The sequence below is a fragment of the Caloenas nicobarica genome, chromosome 5, assembly GCF_036013445.1.
Source record: "Caloenas nicobarica isolate bCalNic1 chromosome 5, bCalNic1.hap1, whole genome shotgun sequence".
NCBI classification, from domain to species: Eukaryota; Metazoa; Chordata; class Aves; order Columbiformes; family Columbidae; genus Caloenas; species Caloenas nicobarica.
In genome coordinates this window covers 39,059,734-39,075,486 of record NC_088249.1, presented here as the reverse complement: position 1 = coordinate 39,075,486, position 15,753 = coordinate 39,059,734, and the positions used below count along the sequence as shown (strand labels likewise).

Sequence of the window (15,753 nt, the reverse complement as noted above, 5' to 3'; positions counted from 1 at the left end):
CTAATTATACCTGAAATACATTCTGATATAGAGACAAAAAACATTAGGTCATTTTGTATTCTGGGATACAAACTAATCCTGAAAAGTACTGAAGCTTAACTTTTAATGAATATTAATGTGATATGTTGGTATCTCATCAAGTTCACAATAGCGAACACCTGGGAGCTACTGTTTGTCCATTTCCACAGATCGAGGGCAGAATTCTTTTTTATATATATATTTGGATAAAAAGCAGCCAGAAATTGCAGGGAAAAAAAAAACCACTGTTTTTTGAGTTAACAGACAAAATGTTGATGTAAGTAGACTAACTACTTCGTTTGCCTTGTTATCACTTACCACTGATACTATGGAAGTTTGAAAGAAGCTTATGTTTATGGATTACTTTTAATACCAATACTACTGTGCATGCTTTACTAAAAAGAAAAAAAAAATCTTTCACATAGAAATATTTACGTGAAAAATACATTGGAAATAAAGGCAACACAAAAATATAATCCAAATGACATATTAATGGTAAAATGATGATGATATGTTATGGTCTTGTGCATTAATGCTATGTCATACTGCTTTACCAGCCAATGCAAGCTCACATTGCTTAGCAAATCTCGGTATTTTTATGACTAACACACAAATTATGGTTAACTTCAATTATGATTCTAAGTCTTCATCTTTTTCATATTGAAAAGAAAGGGGGAATACAAAACTATGAAAAGTCCCCTTTCTCTAGTGATATTTTTCCATTAGCTATGACCACTGATGATTCTCATCTTCGCTCTGTATGCTGCAAGCAGTGGAACAATTCATTATTTGTTCACTCCCAATGTAGCAATTTGACTACCTCTAGATCCTTTTTTCTCACATTAAAATAATTTAAGGTAGTTCATATTTTAATGTGTGTTCCCAATTAAAAATCCATGTGGTATTGATTATAGGAGCACATAAAGAAATATTTAATCTGTTTTGAAAGAAGCCAAAATATATTTTCTAGATTTTATAATCCTACATTTTTGCAAGAGACAATCCATCTGAGGAAGTGAATCTATCTTCCAGAACATCCAGAGAGGCTTAGTGCTCCAGATCATAACCTGAGTAACAGCTCTTTAAATATTCTTCTCTTGGTTTAACTCTTCTAAGTGGGACAATATATCTTCCTCACAGAGTGTTTCTGACTAATCCTGAACAAGATCCATTCTTATTCCCTAACTTGATCTTCCGAAGTATTTTTTAGGATGTTGTGTATAGCAGTATGACTAGCACATGCTCACTACCAGACTGCAGAGCAACTGAAAATGTTAAACTTTGCAGATGACTGCTACAGTGCAGTCACTGCCATGAAGACGAGGCTTATTCACCTGCTGAAGTTGTGCTTTTGAGATGCGAATGACAGGGGGGAACTTGTTGCCACAGGGAATGACAGGAAGCTGCCTGTGACCAGTTGAGCGGGAGGAAGAGGAGTGGCTCTCAGCTGACTGACTCCTTGGTAAACCAGCCTCTCTCAGAGGGTCCGAGTGGATGGATAGATAGGCTATAGGGCTCATGGTGCGGAAGATGGGGCTTGAAATTCTTGGAGTGGAGAAATGCAGCATATGAGATGAGTTGAGCTGTGAGAACAACATGGCAGGGAAGAAAATAAGGTTTAAAAATCAGTATTTTAATAATTCTTGTTTATGTCTTGCCTATATGCATTTTCTTGGAAGACTACATTGACAACTCCCTCACAGGCTAAAAGCTGGTAATTTAAGAGGTATCTTAAATCTAATCTTCACATTTTTCTATCGATTTTTAAAAAGCCAGTATCAAAATAAAAGGTAAGCATCCAGTCTCTAGCTGGCTCCTACCTTCATTCACTCAGTCAGTAACAATCTAGGGTAATTTTAATAAACTAACACAGTCTGTTCCAAGGACATTGTGTACACAAAGTAGGTGATGACTGGTCCTTGCAAATACTTAACACATCTGTGCAATAACATTGCTTTCTGAGATGACTATATTTTTAGCATATACAACCAATGCAGACTCTACAAATGTGACTGTACAACTACAGCTGTCAAGAACTATAGCTGACAGATTAATCAGTGAGATTAGTACTAAACAACTTTGATGAAATTTCCTAAACATGGGATTGAACTATAAGGATTCACTGGCCTGGAGAATCCATGAACAATTGTTTCATCTTGAATTACATCCCTCAGACATTTAGAAAAGAACAAAAAGAACAGGAACTGTAAAGTCAAAGTGTTCCAAACTCATAATTTTAGAGAAAGTACATTTTCAAATTGTTTATTGATGATTCTAATAAACCTATAAATTTGACGTACAACTCTGAAATCAACTGATTCTTTACAAGACCTTTTAAGGCATTGAATAAATATCTGATGGTGACACATCTAAATACCTGTAAATGAGATTGCTATATACAGTTTGCAAATTTTTGTTCCAAGTATATTTAGACAAAACCATGAAAGCAAAGGTATGGAAACCTTTTGCAAGCTTGATGAAGGTGATTTTCTGTTTCCTAACATGGTATTTGCAATTCTAATCTGTATTCCTTGGAAACAGAAAGCACCTATAAAGCATTTCAGTTTCCAAGGAAAAGGTATTTTCAATTATGTCAATCCTAAAGCTTCAGCTCCCACAATGCATAGCTGTCTCTCAACGGGAAAAACAAGTATTTCCAGTGTCTCATAAAAGCAGCAGAGGATGGAAAGTACAAGAAAATTAAACAACTTCGAAATTGGAAATAAATGGGTATTTAAGAGCAGGGTTTTGCTAAAACATAACAGTACCTCAATGTACAAAATGCTAATTTCAGCAATACCTCTAAATAATAAAAATAAGTAGATTCACACAGTCAAACCTCTTCTATAACCATGCAATATATACACATATATATATATATGGTATTAGGTTGTCAACAAAGTGAGACCAGAGCAAAGTGTTGTTTAATTTAAACTGACGATGGAAATGGAATTAGCTGTTACATACTGGATTACTTCAACTCCATTATTACTGCTTTGCTGAAATATCTGCTTGACAAATATATCTTGCAAAGTTTTGTATATGCACCGTATGGAGTTCACTGCAATTCAATACAAACATAGTAAACTAATGAGGCCATGGTTCAACAACACAGCAAGTCCAGCTTTAGGCTCTTAGTACTAGGTCAAGAAAAAGAAAAACAGAGCTGCATGATGCAAAGTGCTGCTCCAGTAAATTCACCATTAATCTGGATTGGTTCAAATTCTTTTGACAGATTAACTTCATACCAGCAGATATTACAGCAAATCTGGTATGGTCTGTCCTCCTGCAGCCAAAGTCAACATAAAGCCATTCTGAGAGCATCAGGTCAGCATATATATCCTAGCATGCTCCGAATAGTTCAATAGAAATGTGACCATGTGCCCATCACTGAGTCAGATCAAACTGGTATTTGCTGGTAGCACACAGAATCCATATTGCAACTGGAAAACCATGACTGATAACATGAAAAGTCATTCTCTTACCTGTAGGGTTTTTTTCATAATAGATAGCATAATTCGCTGTAATTTTTTATGCCTGAAACTTGCTCATCTCCAAGCAAATAACTTATACATTTTTCTCTTTTTTTTGAGTTCAGGTTTCCTTCCTGAACTGCTACAACTTTACATTCTTATTAGAATGCTGATGTTGTGTGAAACAGGGAAGAAATTATATTATCATCAATTACAGGAAATCCACATACACACACAATTTCAGGAAGAACATTTATCTACAAATGGAGGGGCTGCAGACCAGTGATTTCTTTCATTTAGGAGCAAGGAAAATTATGGATGAGTATATGAACCTTTAGTTTCTCACACAGAAACATCCTTGCTACTAATTACTGCTTTAATAGTGAGCAGTAGAGCCCTGAAAGAAATAAAGAATAAAAACAATCATCAAAATAAAAAAAAATAAATAAAATTGAAAACTCTTATTCATTCACCACTGAAGTAATTGCTTGCACCTTTAACAAACCTATCAGAATAAGATCAAGGAACATAATTCATCATGCTTTTGTCTACGTGATAGTGAAACAGGTCACTAGAAATCCATATGGGAGGTATATTCCTAAGCACGATGACCATGAATGCTGACATGTCCTATTGTTTCAAGCCATTTGAAATGAGTAAACTGTTCAGAAATTATATTAAGCTATTATACAACTAAGTTTTCAACATCTCTTCTTAACCCCTTTTAATAACACTCATATCATTTGATTTATGGTACTAAACTTACATTCTTGGGTCCAAGCCTGCTCTAAGCAACAGGTGCAATATAATTAAATCAGCAGAAAAGTACAATCTGACACTTTGCCCTTTATTTGTATTGTCAGGAAGAAGCTACCTACTAACATTAATAAAGAACAAACACATTTGATCCACAAATAAGGATTGCATTCAAAGAACAGTTTCAGGTGGGTAAATGCTTTGAGGAAGACTGAAAAGGACTCTACCAAACAACTCCCTGAGGTCAACAGCACTCTGGAACAGAGAACTACTGTATGAAGAGGCATATATATATATATATATATGTATGTATGTATGTATGTATGTATATATGTATGTATGTATGTATACACACACACTCACTCTCCCTGTGAAGCAACTAGGACACTCACAACAGCTAAGTTCCGGTACCCACCTCAAAGAATATTATATTATTATCAACAAAGGAGAGAAAGAACAACTCACCCCTAAATATCCTCCTGGGCTTTGTTTGGCTTTCAAGGCCTAATGAAGTCAATGGAAGACTACCAGAAATTGCCATCACAGTTGGAACAGACACACTGCACAGAAACTGGGAACAGTGTGTCTAAATCAGCCAAATAATTTCTTTTTTTTTTTACTCCCAGTTCAGTTTATATTTTCAATTCCACATAATTGACCTTCAAAACAGCAAGCTTCTTCCTGCCATTCATCTTGCCCTCACAGCACTACTTGCCCTTTCAGGAAAATATAAACCATATTAATTTCCTCCATTTTTGAGGTAGGTCATAACAAATAACCTTTACCTGCTTGCAACACCAAATTAAAATATAATCTCACTCGTATCTACTTCAACCAGTATTTCTTCCAAGACATCTTATAATTAATTCACCTTGTTTATAATTATTCCTGCTCCTCTGCTCAGAAGCTTCTTCCTTTCCAGATATTGTCCATGACTTGCACTATACTACATGATACTTGTATCACCTCTACTTTCAGTTTTAAGTAAAATAGCTATTTCCTCAAAAAGTCAAGATTGTATAAAGTGGAATAGTGCATTTGCATACAAAATTACAAGCTGTTTTCTAATGGCTTTTGAAATAAAAACAACTGATAATTAGTATTTTGTACAGGACTAAATGTTGCTCTTTCCTGTATCTTTTACTAAAACTAATATTAAAATACAAAAATTGAACAATTGAAAACAAGCAAGCAACTGAAATTATTTTTTCACCTTTACAAGTTTCTAACCCATCAAAACTCTTTTCATGCAACTAATATTTCAACTTAAATCTCAAAAAATCTTCCATTTAACACAGATCTGTATTTTGAATCATGCAAAATGAATCCTGTGTAAACTACATAATTCACAAAGTATGACATCTAAATATAATCTTGTATGAAAGATAAAATATTGTGTATTTGAAATTTTACTGTTCAGCTATAGTTAATTACATTGAGTAGCTCATTTTCACCATAACCAATATTCCACACCTTATAACAAATGAGTGGTTGGTGACAAGTTTCTTTTTCTAATGAGCTGCCCGTTACTTTCATAAGTAGTGGTGATAAGTGAGGTGTAAGTATGGCCAGGTTTCTTGGCTGAAAGGAGATTGAAAGAACTGTCCTTTATATCACAGATGACGTGATATCTACTGAGAAAAGGGAGAAATAAACCCAGGAGCTGATTCCCAATCATTTAACCGTTAATCTCACTTCCTCCTGAAGTAAAGCCAAAGAAGTCTTTGTTTACAGTCAGTGACAGAGGAGAAAAAAGGTAAATGTTCAAAACCTGTAGAAATGAGAATTCTTTAGAAAAGACAGAGAAACACAAAAAGAAGAGGATGCAATAGAAGCAAAGTCATCTGTCTTAGTGAAAAGAAAACTCTGGGAGCAAAGCAGTGGTTGCAATATTATCTTGGAAGTGAGAAGTAGCAACAATTTATAAAATCCAACAAGTTGTTCGTATAAGAACCATTAGAAATTTCAGAAGAAACAAAGGGAATTCCAGAAGAAAACACTACATCAATGATGGTGACAGAAAATAACTCCCTTTCTTTAATTTCAGTTAGTCTTTTCCTGAAACAAATGAAACATTGTAGCACAGAACTTTACATACTCATTGTAATTTTATGTTTATGTACTGCAAATATCAAAAACATATATTTGCATGTGTATCTCACTGATTAGGAATCACTGCATAAGGAGCTTCTTTATAGATATAAGTATATATAAGTTCATTTGTTTTCAACTGAGGCCAGTTCTGTGGATTGTACTTGCAGAACTAACAGCCATGTCCACAGAAGCGTGTAAACACTCATATAACAGAACATGGAAGATCATTCCTCAAGAATCAAGTCCAAACCCTGATGAAAGTAGGAATTTCTGCTACATTATTCTATTTTAGACACTGTCTTTTCCCTTGCTATCTTCTCATATAATTCTGAATAAAGAGAGGTTCAATAAAACAGCGACCGTTTCTCTTACCGGAGTGAGTGCTCCTTCTGCTTGAGCTTCCATAGGACTTGTAGGGGTGGCTGCAAGAAGCTGTCCAGCAGCTCCGGACAGAAGTTCCAGTTTATCTGTAAGCTGTTCGGAAGCAGTTGGATGACACTCCATGGCTAGAGCAAACTCTACGCCTGAAGTTTGGTTCTTGGCATGGACACTGTTTCCTGCCCAACCACCCTGTCTGGGCTGCTCTTCTGGAGGGGTCTCCTCTAGAACTTGTAGTACCTCTGGCTCTTCATCTGAGGGACTTCCAGTTGTTTTGTGCCTTAAAGCCTCATTTGTCCTGAAGTCCTGCAAGTCCCGTTCCTTGTCTATTATCACCCATTCCTTAGAATCAACCTCCTGCCTGCAGGAGCTTAAGTTGACAGCTACAAATCCATTGCTAACAACACCATCGACATGTTCTGGAGAACTAGCTGACACAGGTTTTGAAGCATCTGGAAGATATTCTTCATCATAGTGCCAAACATGGTCCGTGTGGGCAGTCACAGGAGCAGGAATGGGCGTTTTCTGAGAAAGGGGAGGAACAGCAGCAACAGGAGTCTCTGTCACGGCATTCAAGTTTTTCTGCATCTTCTCCAAACTGGAGAAAAGAAGGTAATATCTGAATTAGTTAAGAACTAATTAAATAATGTAAGCTACATTTGAGTTTTTTCAGTGGACGAAAACTAGATTTATATAAAATTTTCTTGTAGTATTTTGGAACAAACTACAATAATTGGAGATCCACAATTTGAGACATATAACTGTGATGTCAAGTAAAAATGGGCATACGGTCTTAGAAATTTGCACATATCCTAAGTGTAATTGCAATGTATCGTATTGTATTGTAAATGTAATCACCAGAAAGCAGAATAGTGAGTGGATACCAATTCAGTGGTGAGGCTACCACCACATGTCCACTGTACCTAATCTGTGCTACAACGCAGAGACCCAAAGCAGAACAGAAGAAAGAGATGTCTCCAGCAGCAGTTAGTAAATGCTTTCAAGAAGAATGTTATTAATTGTTTTGATTGATTCCTTATTTGTGCTTTGCATAACTTGCTTCACCAAATTCGAGTTCCTAACCCCTCTATGATGCATTTCAAAGGATTTTGCCATTGCCATAATCTCAGCTGTCTTCTCCTGTCCCCGCTCTGCCTTTCAGTCAGATTTCACTGTGCCCTTCTCCTATTATTCTCTTCATAGGCAAATTGATTGAATCTGTTCTCCTACATCTGTCTCTTCTCTACTTTCAAATTCCATTTTAAGACCTCTGTCTTCTATTAAGATTTTTTTTATGCTGGTGCAACACCTTTGGGCATAACTAAACCTGCAGGCAGACTTCTAACTTCGTAACTCCACTTCTTGTAAACTATCCTTCTCATGTCATTTAACCTAATCCCATGTTGCATCTATTGAGAACGTGATGTCATTGTTCTTATTTAGGATGAGTTGTACTGACTGTCAAGAGTATCCCACTGAAGAAAAAAGTAATACACATCAAGGTTACACCACCAGGTCTTGAAATATAAAATTCTCAAGTGTGGAAGTCTGACTTTAACTGTATACTAGCACTAATCTTTTTTTAAAGAAGCTGTCAGGTGGTGAAATGCATTACTCAAGCAATATTATTAACATAGCAAATACTTCGGGGTAGCTTGCATAAGCATAACTCAGTGACTCCATTCCTGGTTTTCACACAGCAGAGGAAAGATGATAGTATCTTAGCTACATACCCTGAAGAGATGTAAATAAAAATTATTTCTTTACCAGGTCTCAAGAAATTTATCAGTGTCTGGCTTTGACTCCAACGTCAGGCGCTTCTCCAGTTCAAAGCTGTGAATTGAACGCAACTTTCGCACCAGTGGGACATCTCTGTCTAGCTGGGTGGTCTCTGAGCGAACACGAATTGGAGAACCAAGACTCGGTGCATTGAGCATTCCATTCACTGGCCCGTGGCTGTTTTCTTCCTCTGTGGCAGCCTGTGCAAAAAGTCACATAAAAATGTCACTCACTAGGAGCAGCAAAACAGAATAAGACAAGGCACTACGTGGTAAATACCATCCAGGTTTTTAGCCAGTGATAAGCCAATCTGTATCTGAGATGGTCCTTAAGTTCATGCCATAGTTAAGGTAGTTTAGGCATGCTCTTCAGCACACACCTACAACAGATAAAATACTAGTAATATACTAGTTCTGGGTAGGTCTGAGAACAAGAGTCTCAAAAACTCTGTAATACACTTAAATTTGCTGTGATATTTCACACCCATCTCTGAAATTTTCTTTAACAATAGTCTGAAACCTGGCACTTGGTAGCATCTTTAGTCTGCATTACAGTCAAGTGTTCTTATTGAAGAGTAGTTTCCAAGCTGTCTTTGTGATTCTCTGGAGCATTTAACAGTGGTATACACTAAATCTACTAGATATTTCCATGACTTAGAACTACGTTTTAGTCCAACCGCATTCCATCTTGCATACTAACTGAACAGGATTTAGAGCTGGGAAATCATGGTCATCCTTAGTTTCAATGGGTAAAATTAATAGAAATTGCCTTTGTTTAAACCAGAGCAATTCTCCTTTTTCCCTGTTTGGTTTAAAAAAAAGGAAAAAAAAAACCTCAAAACCAACAACCACCACCACCCAAACAAACAAATAAGCACATTTGAAAAGAGGCACCATGCCTTATTCTTTCCCACAATACACTTTTCTAGCAAAAAAGTAACAGCCTCAAAACTAGATAGCTCTCCTAGCTAAAGAACATTTCAGTAGCAGATCCCTCTTCACGTTCGAAACATTTTTATATCAAGAAACAAGGCTACATTTGAGTATGAAATGTTGTGATTGTGAGCAAGGGAGACAGGAACCACTTCTACGAGACCACTTTTCAAAATTAAGGAGCATTCTCTTCTGAAGACTAGCCCATGAACCTCTTTGGATCAGTACAAAGGTATCATATCTCATGGAGACAAAAGCACCAAGTGAATTAAATGGAACCGCCCATCACATTGCCAATCTGTCAGCTGAAGAACAACATTAAACTAGTTTTTGTATATTCACTATCTAACTTCTATACATGCAAGATGTAGGAAATTTGCTTTGGTTTCATTCAGCAAGCAAGAATCAAAATCATGTCTGAAGAACACAAATATGAATAAACTACAAAGAATCTCAAATAATCAGCAATCTACTAGTCATCATAAAGACCTGATAAAGCATCACAAGGCCCAAAAGCTTATCCACTTGTTCCAATATATAAATTGCTCTAATAAAATGTGTTAGGTCTACCAAAAATCTTGTTTTCTTAGACTATTCTGGCTAATTAATATTAGTAAGACTGCATTATTAATTATATCTTATGTGCACTATGAGGACAGGAAACTGTTCAAAGATGGTCTTCACAATGCAGATTTGTAAGTACCTTGCAGATCCCTAGTTTTATTTTGTTTCTGTTTGCATCCATTTCTTCCCAAACATCTTTTTCCTGAGGACGCTGATGCCCAGGGGATCCAGGTAGTTTCTCTGGTGAGACAGCAACTGGAATACCATTCTCTCCATCACTGAGCTGTTCATCAGGAAAGACTTCATCTGTGTTTTCTCGCAGCAAATCTCCTGGGATAGGAGTTGCATTGGCAATTCTACAAAAGTAGTTTTAAAAAAAAAAAAAAAAAAATCAGAAAGGTAAAAATTTGAGGACTCTAATGTGTTTCTTGAAATTATTTTCTACTCTAAATTATGTTCTGTTTTTAAAAGAAAGAAACAAAATATGACAAGCAAAAGCACGCTTCTGTAGAAAACTAAGTCTTGTAAATTATTTAATATCAAAAATCCCACTTAGCTTTCACAATTTATGTCTCTTTAATTTAGGCACATAACAAAAGGTAGAAATAAAAAAAATAAAAAACCAAAAAAACCCAAAATAACCTCAATCACTTAAAAACTGGGTTTTTTGAATGTTTTCGAAGCAACTTCTGAGAAAATTTGTTAGACATCATGTCCAGGCTCAGTTTCACTCCTAACTCTTCTGTACATGTTTTTCTATTCAAAAACATTAATCGCAACTTATATAATATAGTTTCCGAAAAATTTGGTAGAATAACAAAACCTACTGTGAGAAGAAGAGAGATCACTCAGCAAACTAAATGCAGTTTTAATCACTATTCTTATCAAAGTGCTATTTTGGTCCAATTGTTGATAATCAAAACATAACCCTAATGCTAACAAGTCATTACATTTTAATTAAAGTCCCGTAGTCCCGTTAAGTTGAGGCTAAATAAGGCTAAGGCTTAGCTCAGTATCTGAAACAGAAGCAATGGTATTCCTACAAGGTGAAAGGTCAAAAGGTCAATTAAAAGTAATTCCTTTAGAGTCACCAAAATCATTAACTGCAGCCAAGACTATCAATAACTCCAGTGTGATGCTTAGTGTGATAATGGGACAGAATCATATGCAAAATCACTGTCAACTTCAGTGTGTTCAGTGGTGCACACTGTACACCCATGTAATATTAACACCAGTTAATGCCTTCACTGACATTTATTTTAACACTTTTTTTTTTTTTTAATTACCTTGAACTACTGGGAGTGTAATACATCCTACATGAAATTCTGGCACTTTTCAGCCACACTACACTGTCAAAACTCCCACATCACAACCTTCATGAATCTTAGATAAAAAGTTGATCTACTCAAGGCCTAGAACAGGCAAAAAATCTTCCTCCTCACCCATAAACACCTCTTATATTCTCCAGCTCCCTGAGTGTAGGTATTATTTAAATTGGATGAAGTGCAATGTTTATTACAGAATGTCTCAAAGACCACATTTAATGTTATTTTAAACATGACCAAAATCTATTTCCAAGTTTCTTATAAAGATCCATTCATTTCTCAAAGTTGTAAGGAAATCACAGGTCATAGTTTATCCAAAGTTTACAGAAGACAACGGGTTTATTTCAAGGCAGTTAAAATCAGGACACACAATTTGGTTTCACAAAATATGATCTAGCAAAGGATGGACTAGCAAATTTATATGCTATTTCCTGAGCTACTATTTTTTATTGCTATAAATTTAGGACTGCAGTGCTGATCTGTCAGGATAACATAAACAGGAATCCTAAAAAGGGAAATACTTCAAATACTCCCAAACCTCCATTCCTCTATTTATTCAACATCCTGCAGAAAAAAATACATAACAGAGATAATTTCCCTTTGGTACTCTGCAGCTGCTTTTTAAGGGACCACAATGTGCACACATACCCAATTGCAGCCGGAGTAAGACGAGTGTGTAACTGAGGTGTGGTGGAAGTTGTTGTCGTTGTCAGAGAGCCATCAGTGTCACTCTTCTCCCAGTCAAATGGGTCACTTTCAATAACCCCAAACGTTTTCATGCTGTTGTCAAACACTGACATGAGAAGCTAAAAAATTAAGAAAAAAGTTAATAAGCTTCGTTTTTGTCTAAGAGACCAAACAATTAAGAAATATCCTCCTTTAATACTTTGACATGTCTCTTCAAGATTTTCACTAACAATTTACCAAAAAAAGTTCTTTATATTAACCATTTCTTATTTTCCAACATTTCAAAGTTAAGATACGCAAAATTCTGTTTTATTAAAAAAAAAAACAAAAAACAAAAAACACAAAATAAAACACATCTGTGTTTTTATGAGTAAAGAGAAGCAAGGATACACCATAGTCTTCCATAAAAAGACAGAAAGATACACACTCATGCACACACACAGAGGCATAACTACATTGCTGCAGAATAGCATCCAATGGTTCTCTAGCAGCAGAAGATAAAAGAATATATTGGGCAACACCATTAGAAACCAAGGAAATTAATAACAGGTACATAAGGAAGGATACTGATTTGCTAAGTCATACATCTCTGTCATTTTAAACCATGTATCACTTACTTTATCCAACGCTGACATTCATCCCACAGAAATGACACACTGAAAGTTTTCTATCCTCATTTTACGCTGTGAAAAAGCATCTAGAACAATTTGTGTCCGTGACAGAGAAAGAAAAACCTTTGTCTCATTCTAGTCACTGGTGGGAAGGTTGTATCCATATCACATCATCTCTCACTCTATAACATTTCTAAAATTATTCCCCCCCCCACCCCCCTAGAAGCTAAAACTCTAGTTTTCATTCTTTCTTCCAACCAAGGATGCCAAAAATTTTCCTCTGGCTTCCTCTAAAAATATATACCCTGTGGCAACTTAAAATAGATGGGAAGTTTGGATCATTTTTCTTGTATAAAGTAGTCGTATCCATTTCATCCTTACTCTCAAGAACCTTTGGTGTGCGATCTATCTCAGTCAGTTTGGAAACCCTACTGAACTGCACAAAGCCACAGTTCACTCTCTGTCCCACATGTACTTTTCTTTATTCTCTGCTTCCTGTAAACCTTAAGCAGTCTCTCTAAAGTCATTTTTAAAGTCATTCTCCTTTAAATCTTTCCTACAATTTCTGCTATAATGCAAATACAAACTCAATTGCTTAATGAGGTCAGGAGGCTGAGGCAATGTGTGCCTAAATACCTGAATAAAATAAACATATCTGACATTGCCAAATCAAATGTGGATTCTGGGCCTATATCATTAACTTTTTAGACTGTAAACTCTTCAAAGCAGGGATCTTGACCATGGACATTCTTCTTCCATGCCTAACCATAAATACAAGCAAAGAACGATACATACGAAAGATATGAATAACATTGCTACAACAAATACTAGTTAAGAGAGAGATCAGAGCTGAAATGACCAGGGAAAGTAAAGCACTTTCTCATCGCTCTCAATAAAACCATCCTGCTCTGGACCATGTTAGAAGGCTCAGGTTGCAGCCACACAACTGCAAATGTTCTATGACCAGAGGACAGTAAATGACTGGGCTGTTTCTATCATGGAGAAACTCTGTCCTGGTATCACATTGATCCATGAGTGCATCTGCTATGTTAGATACAGGCAGACCACAGAAAAAGGTTTTGCAAAAATCTGCAAAATGTCCAGTACATAAAGGGGACCTACAAGAAAGCTGGAGAGGGACTTTTTACAAGCGCATGTAGTGATAGGACAAGGTGTAATGGCTTTAAACTGAAAGAGGGTAAATTGATATTAGATATAAGGAAGAAATTATTCACCATGAGGGTACTGAGGCACTGGAACAGGCTGCTCAGAGAAGCTGTGGATGTCCCATCCCTGAAAGTGTTCAAGGCCAGGCTGGATGGGGCTTTGAGTGACCTGGTCTAGTGGAAGGTGTCCCTGCCCATGGCAGGTGGGGGTGGAAATGGATGATCTTTAAGGTCCCTTACAACCCAAACCATTCTATGATTCTATGATTCCATGCCTATGTATATGTTTTATCATTCAGGGTATATAATGTAAAGAAAACCTATTTACCAGCCTACAATCAAGGCTTTTCTATGCCATATTAAAATTTCTGCAATCAGTATTTTTTACCACCAAAGAAAAAGAAATCTGATTCATCTTTATAGCTAGGCACACAAAACACTAAAAACTTTCTTCATCATTTTCCTCACCTAATTGCAAACTATAGGATAATTTTATGGAAATTTGTAATAAAAAAGGGAAAAAAAGATCAAGGTATTTATTTTTCAGGAATGCTGAACATTCTCTGTATTTTACTAAGTTTTTTTTTACATTCAAATTTTTGCAGGAAAATTGATTTTTTTTTTTTTTTTTTTTTTTTTTTTTTTTTTTTTTTTTCCCCCCAAATGTGCAGAACAACATACCGGTACTTTTAGAGAAATTCCCTTGCTAACAGGAAATTAGTTATCCCTTGAGATTTTCAGTTCTTATTTTGAATCTAATGTATCTTGATTTCCCTGTCAATCTTACCAAATAAAGCACAGAAATCATTCAATTCCAATTCCAATACAATCATTCGGTTACAATTCCAGAATTAGTCAGAATGATTTGTTTATTTGGTTGAACTGATTCAGCTTGCACACCACCAGAAAACCATTCCTTCTGGTTTTGCTGAGTTAGTGAGTTGAACAAATGCCCAGTGGCAGACAGTCGGCGCAAGCGGGAAGCTGACAGGAAGGTGTGCTTCAGAGAGCCAGAGGGAAGGCACACAGGGACAATTTGTCGTGGTGTAACCTTAGGTCAGTTTGGGAGACTGAAAAAGCTCTCAGTCTCTCTTTCGCTGCTTTTCCTGAGCATTCCTCTGCTGCTTTCCACATACTGGTATAGAACAATTTCCTATCTTTGAGTTTTATTTATTTTTAAATCGTGGGTCAACACAGAATAAGACACATATTCTACAGCATATCCTCTCAGCACCTATCACCTTATCACTGAGCTGAGGCTATCTATTTCAGCAGGCAACACTCTCTTAAACAAAGAAAAATGACTAGTTTTCTGGTGATCTCTGTAGACAAATGTCAGTCTTCAAACCCCACCATGTCTGCATGTTGCACTCTAGCTGTAGATATTGTAGGTGCTGAGCTCCAGATTTTGTAAAACTGACAGAAAGACTACCACTGAGAGAACAATCTGATCAATTTAACTTAAGAAGCACTCCCTAGAGCCTATGATTGTAGGATAACTCCTCATCCTAACAGAATACTGACTGCAAAGCAGCTGCCAGCTGTTTTCAGAAACTTAACTGCCTTAACTCTTCCCAAATGGAAAAGAATCACATCTTTGAACCACAAAGTATCTGCAGATGGTCCTTAAAGTAACTTTGTGGTGGCACACTCCATAATCACTACCAAGACTGCACAATGAAATCAAAAGAAACTGAAGATGAAACAGGATAAAATTCTGCCACTTAAAAATCAGAAAGACAAAATAGTAAAAATGTTTACCTGGTAATCAGGCTTTGTAAAGTAATCTAAATTAGAAATGTGATCCAGAAAGACATTAAATTCTTGAGGAAGATGTTTCAACATAAGTCTGTGCTCGTACCTTTCTTTAATGGAGCCCACTTGCTCCTAGGAGTAAATAACACAACAAACATTAACATGCCTTCACTTTGCTACAACATATTCTTATTGTATCTTACAGCCATTAAATA

The 15,753-nt window shown here is 36.1% G+C and overlaps 1 protein-coding gene across 1 annotated transcript in view; it reads right to left on the bottom strand.

The window, feature by feature from the left end:
• TTBK2 (tau tubulin kinase 2) overlaps nt 1–15,753 on the bottom strand; it is a 67,258-nt gene that overhangs the window by 16,725 nt on the left and 34,780 nt on the right. Inside the window, exons 8-13 of the mRNA XM_065635876.1 lie at nt 15,545–15,670; nt 11,968–12,125; nt 10,134–10,350; nt 8,487–8,698; nt 6,714–7,317; nt 1,353–1,601 (exon numbers count right to left, since the gene is read on the bottom strand). Coding sequence (XP_065491948.1) covers nt 1,353–1,601; nt 6,714–7,317; nt 8,487–8,698; nt 10,134–10,350; nt 11,968–12,125; nt 15,545–15,670 — 1,566 coding nt within the window. The remainder of the gene's footprint in view (nt 1–1,352; nt 1,602–6,713; nt 7,318–8,486; nt 8,699–10,133; nt 10,351–11,967; nt 12,126–15,544; nt 15,671–15,753) is intronic.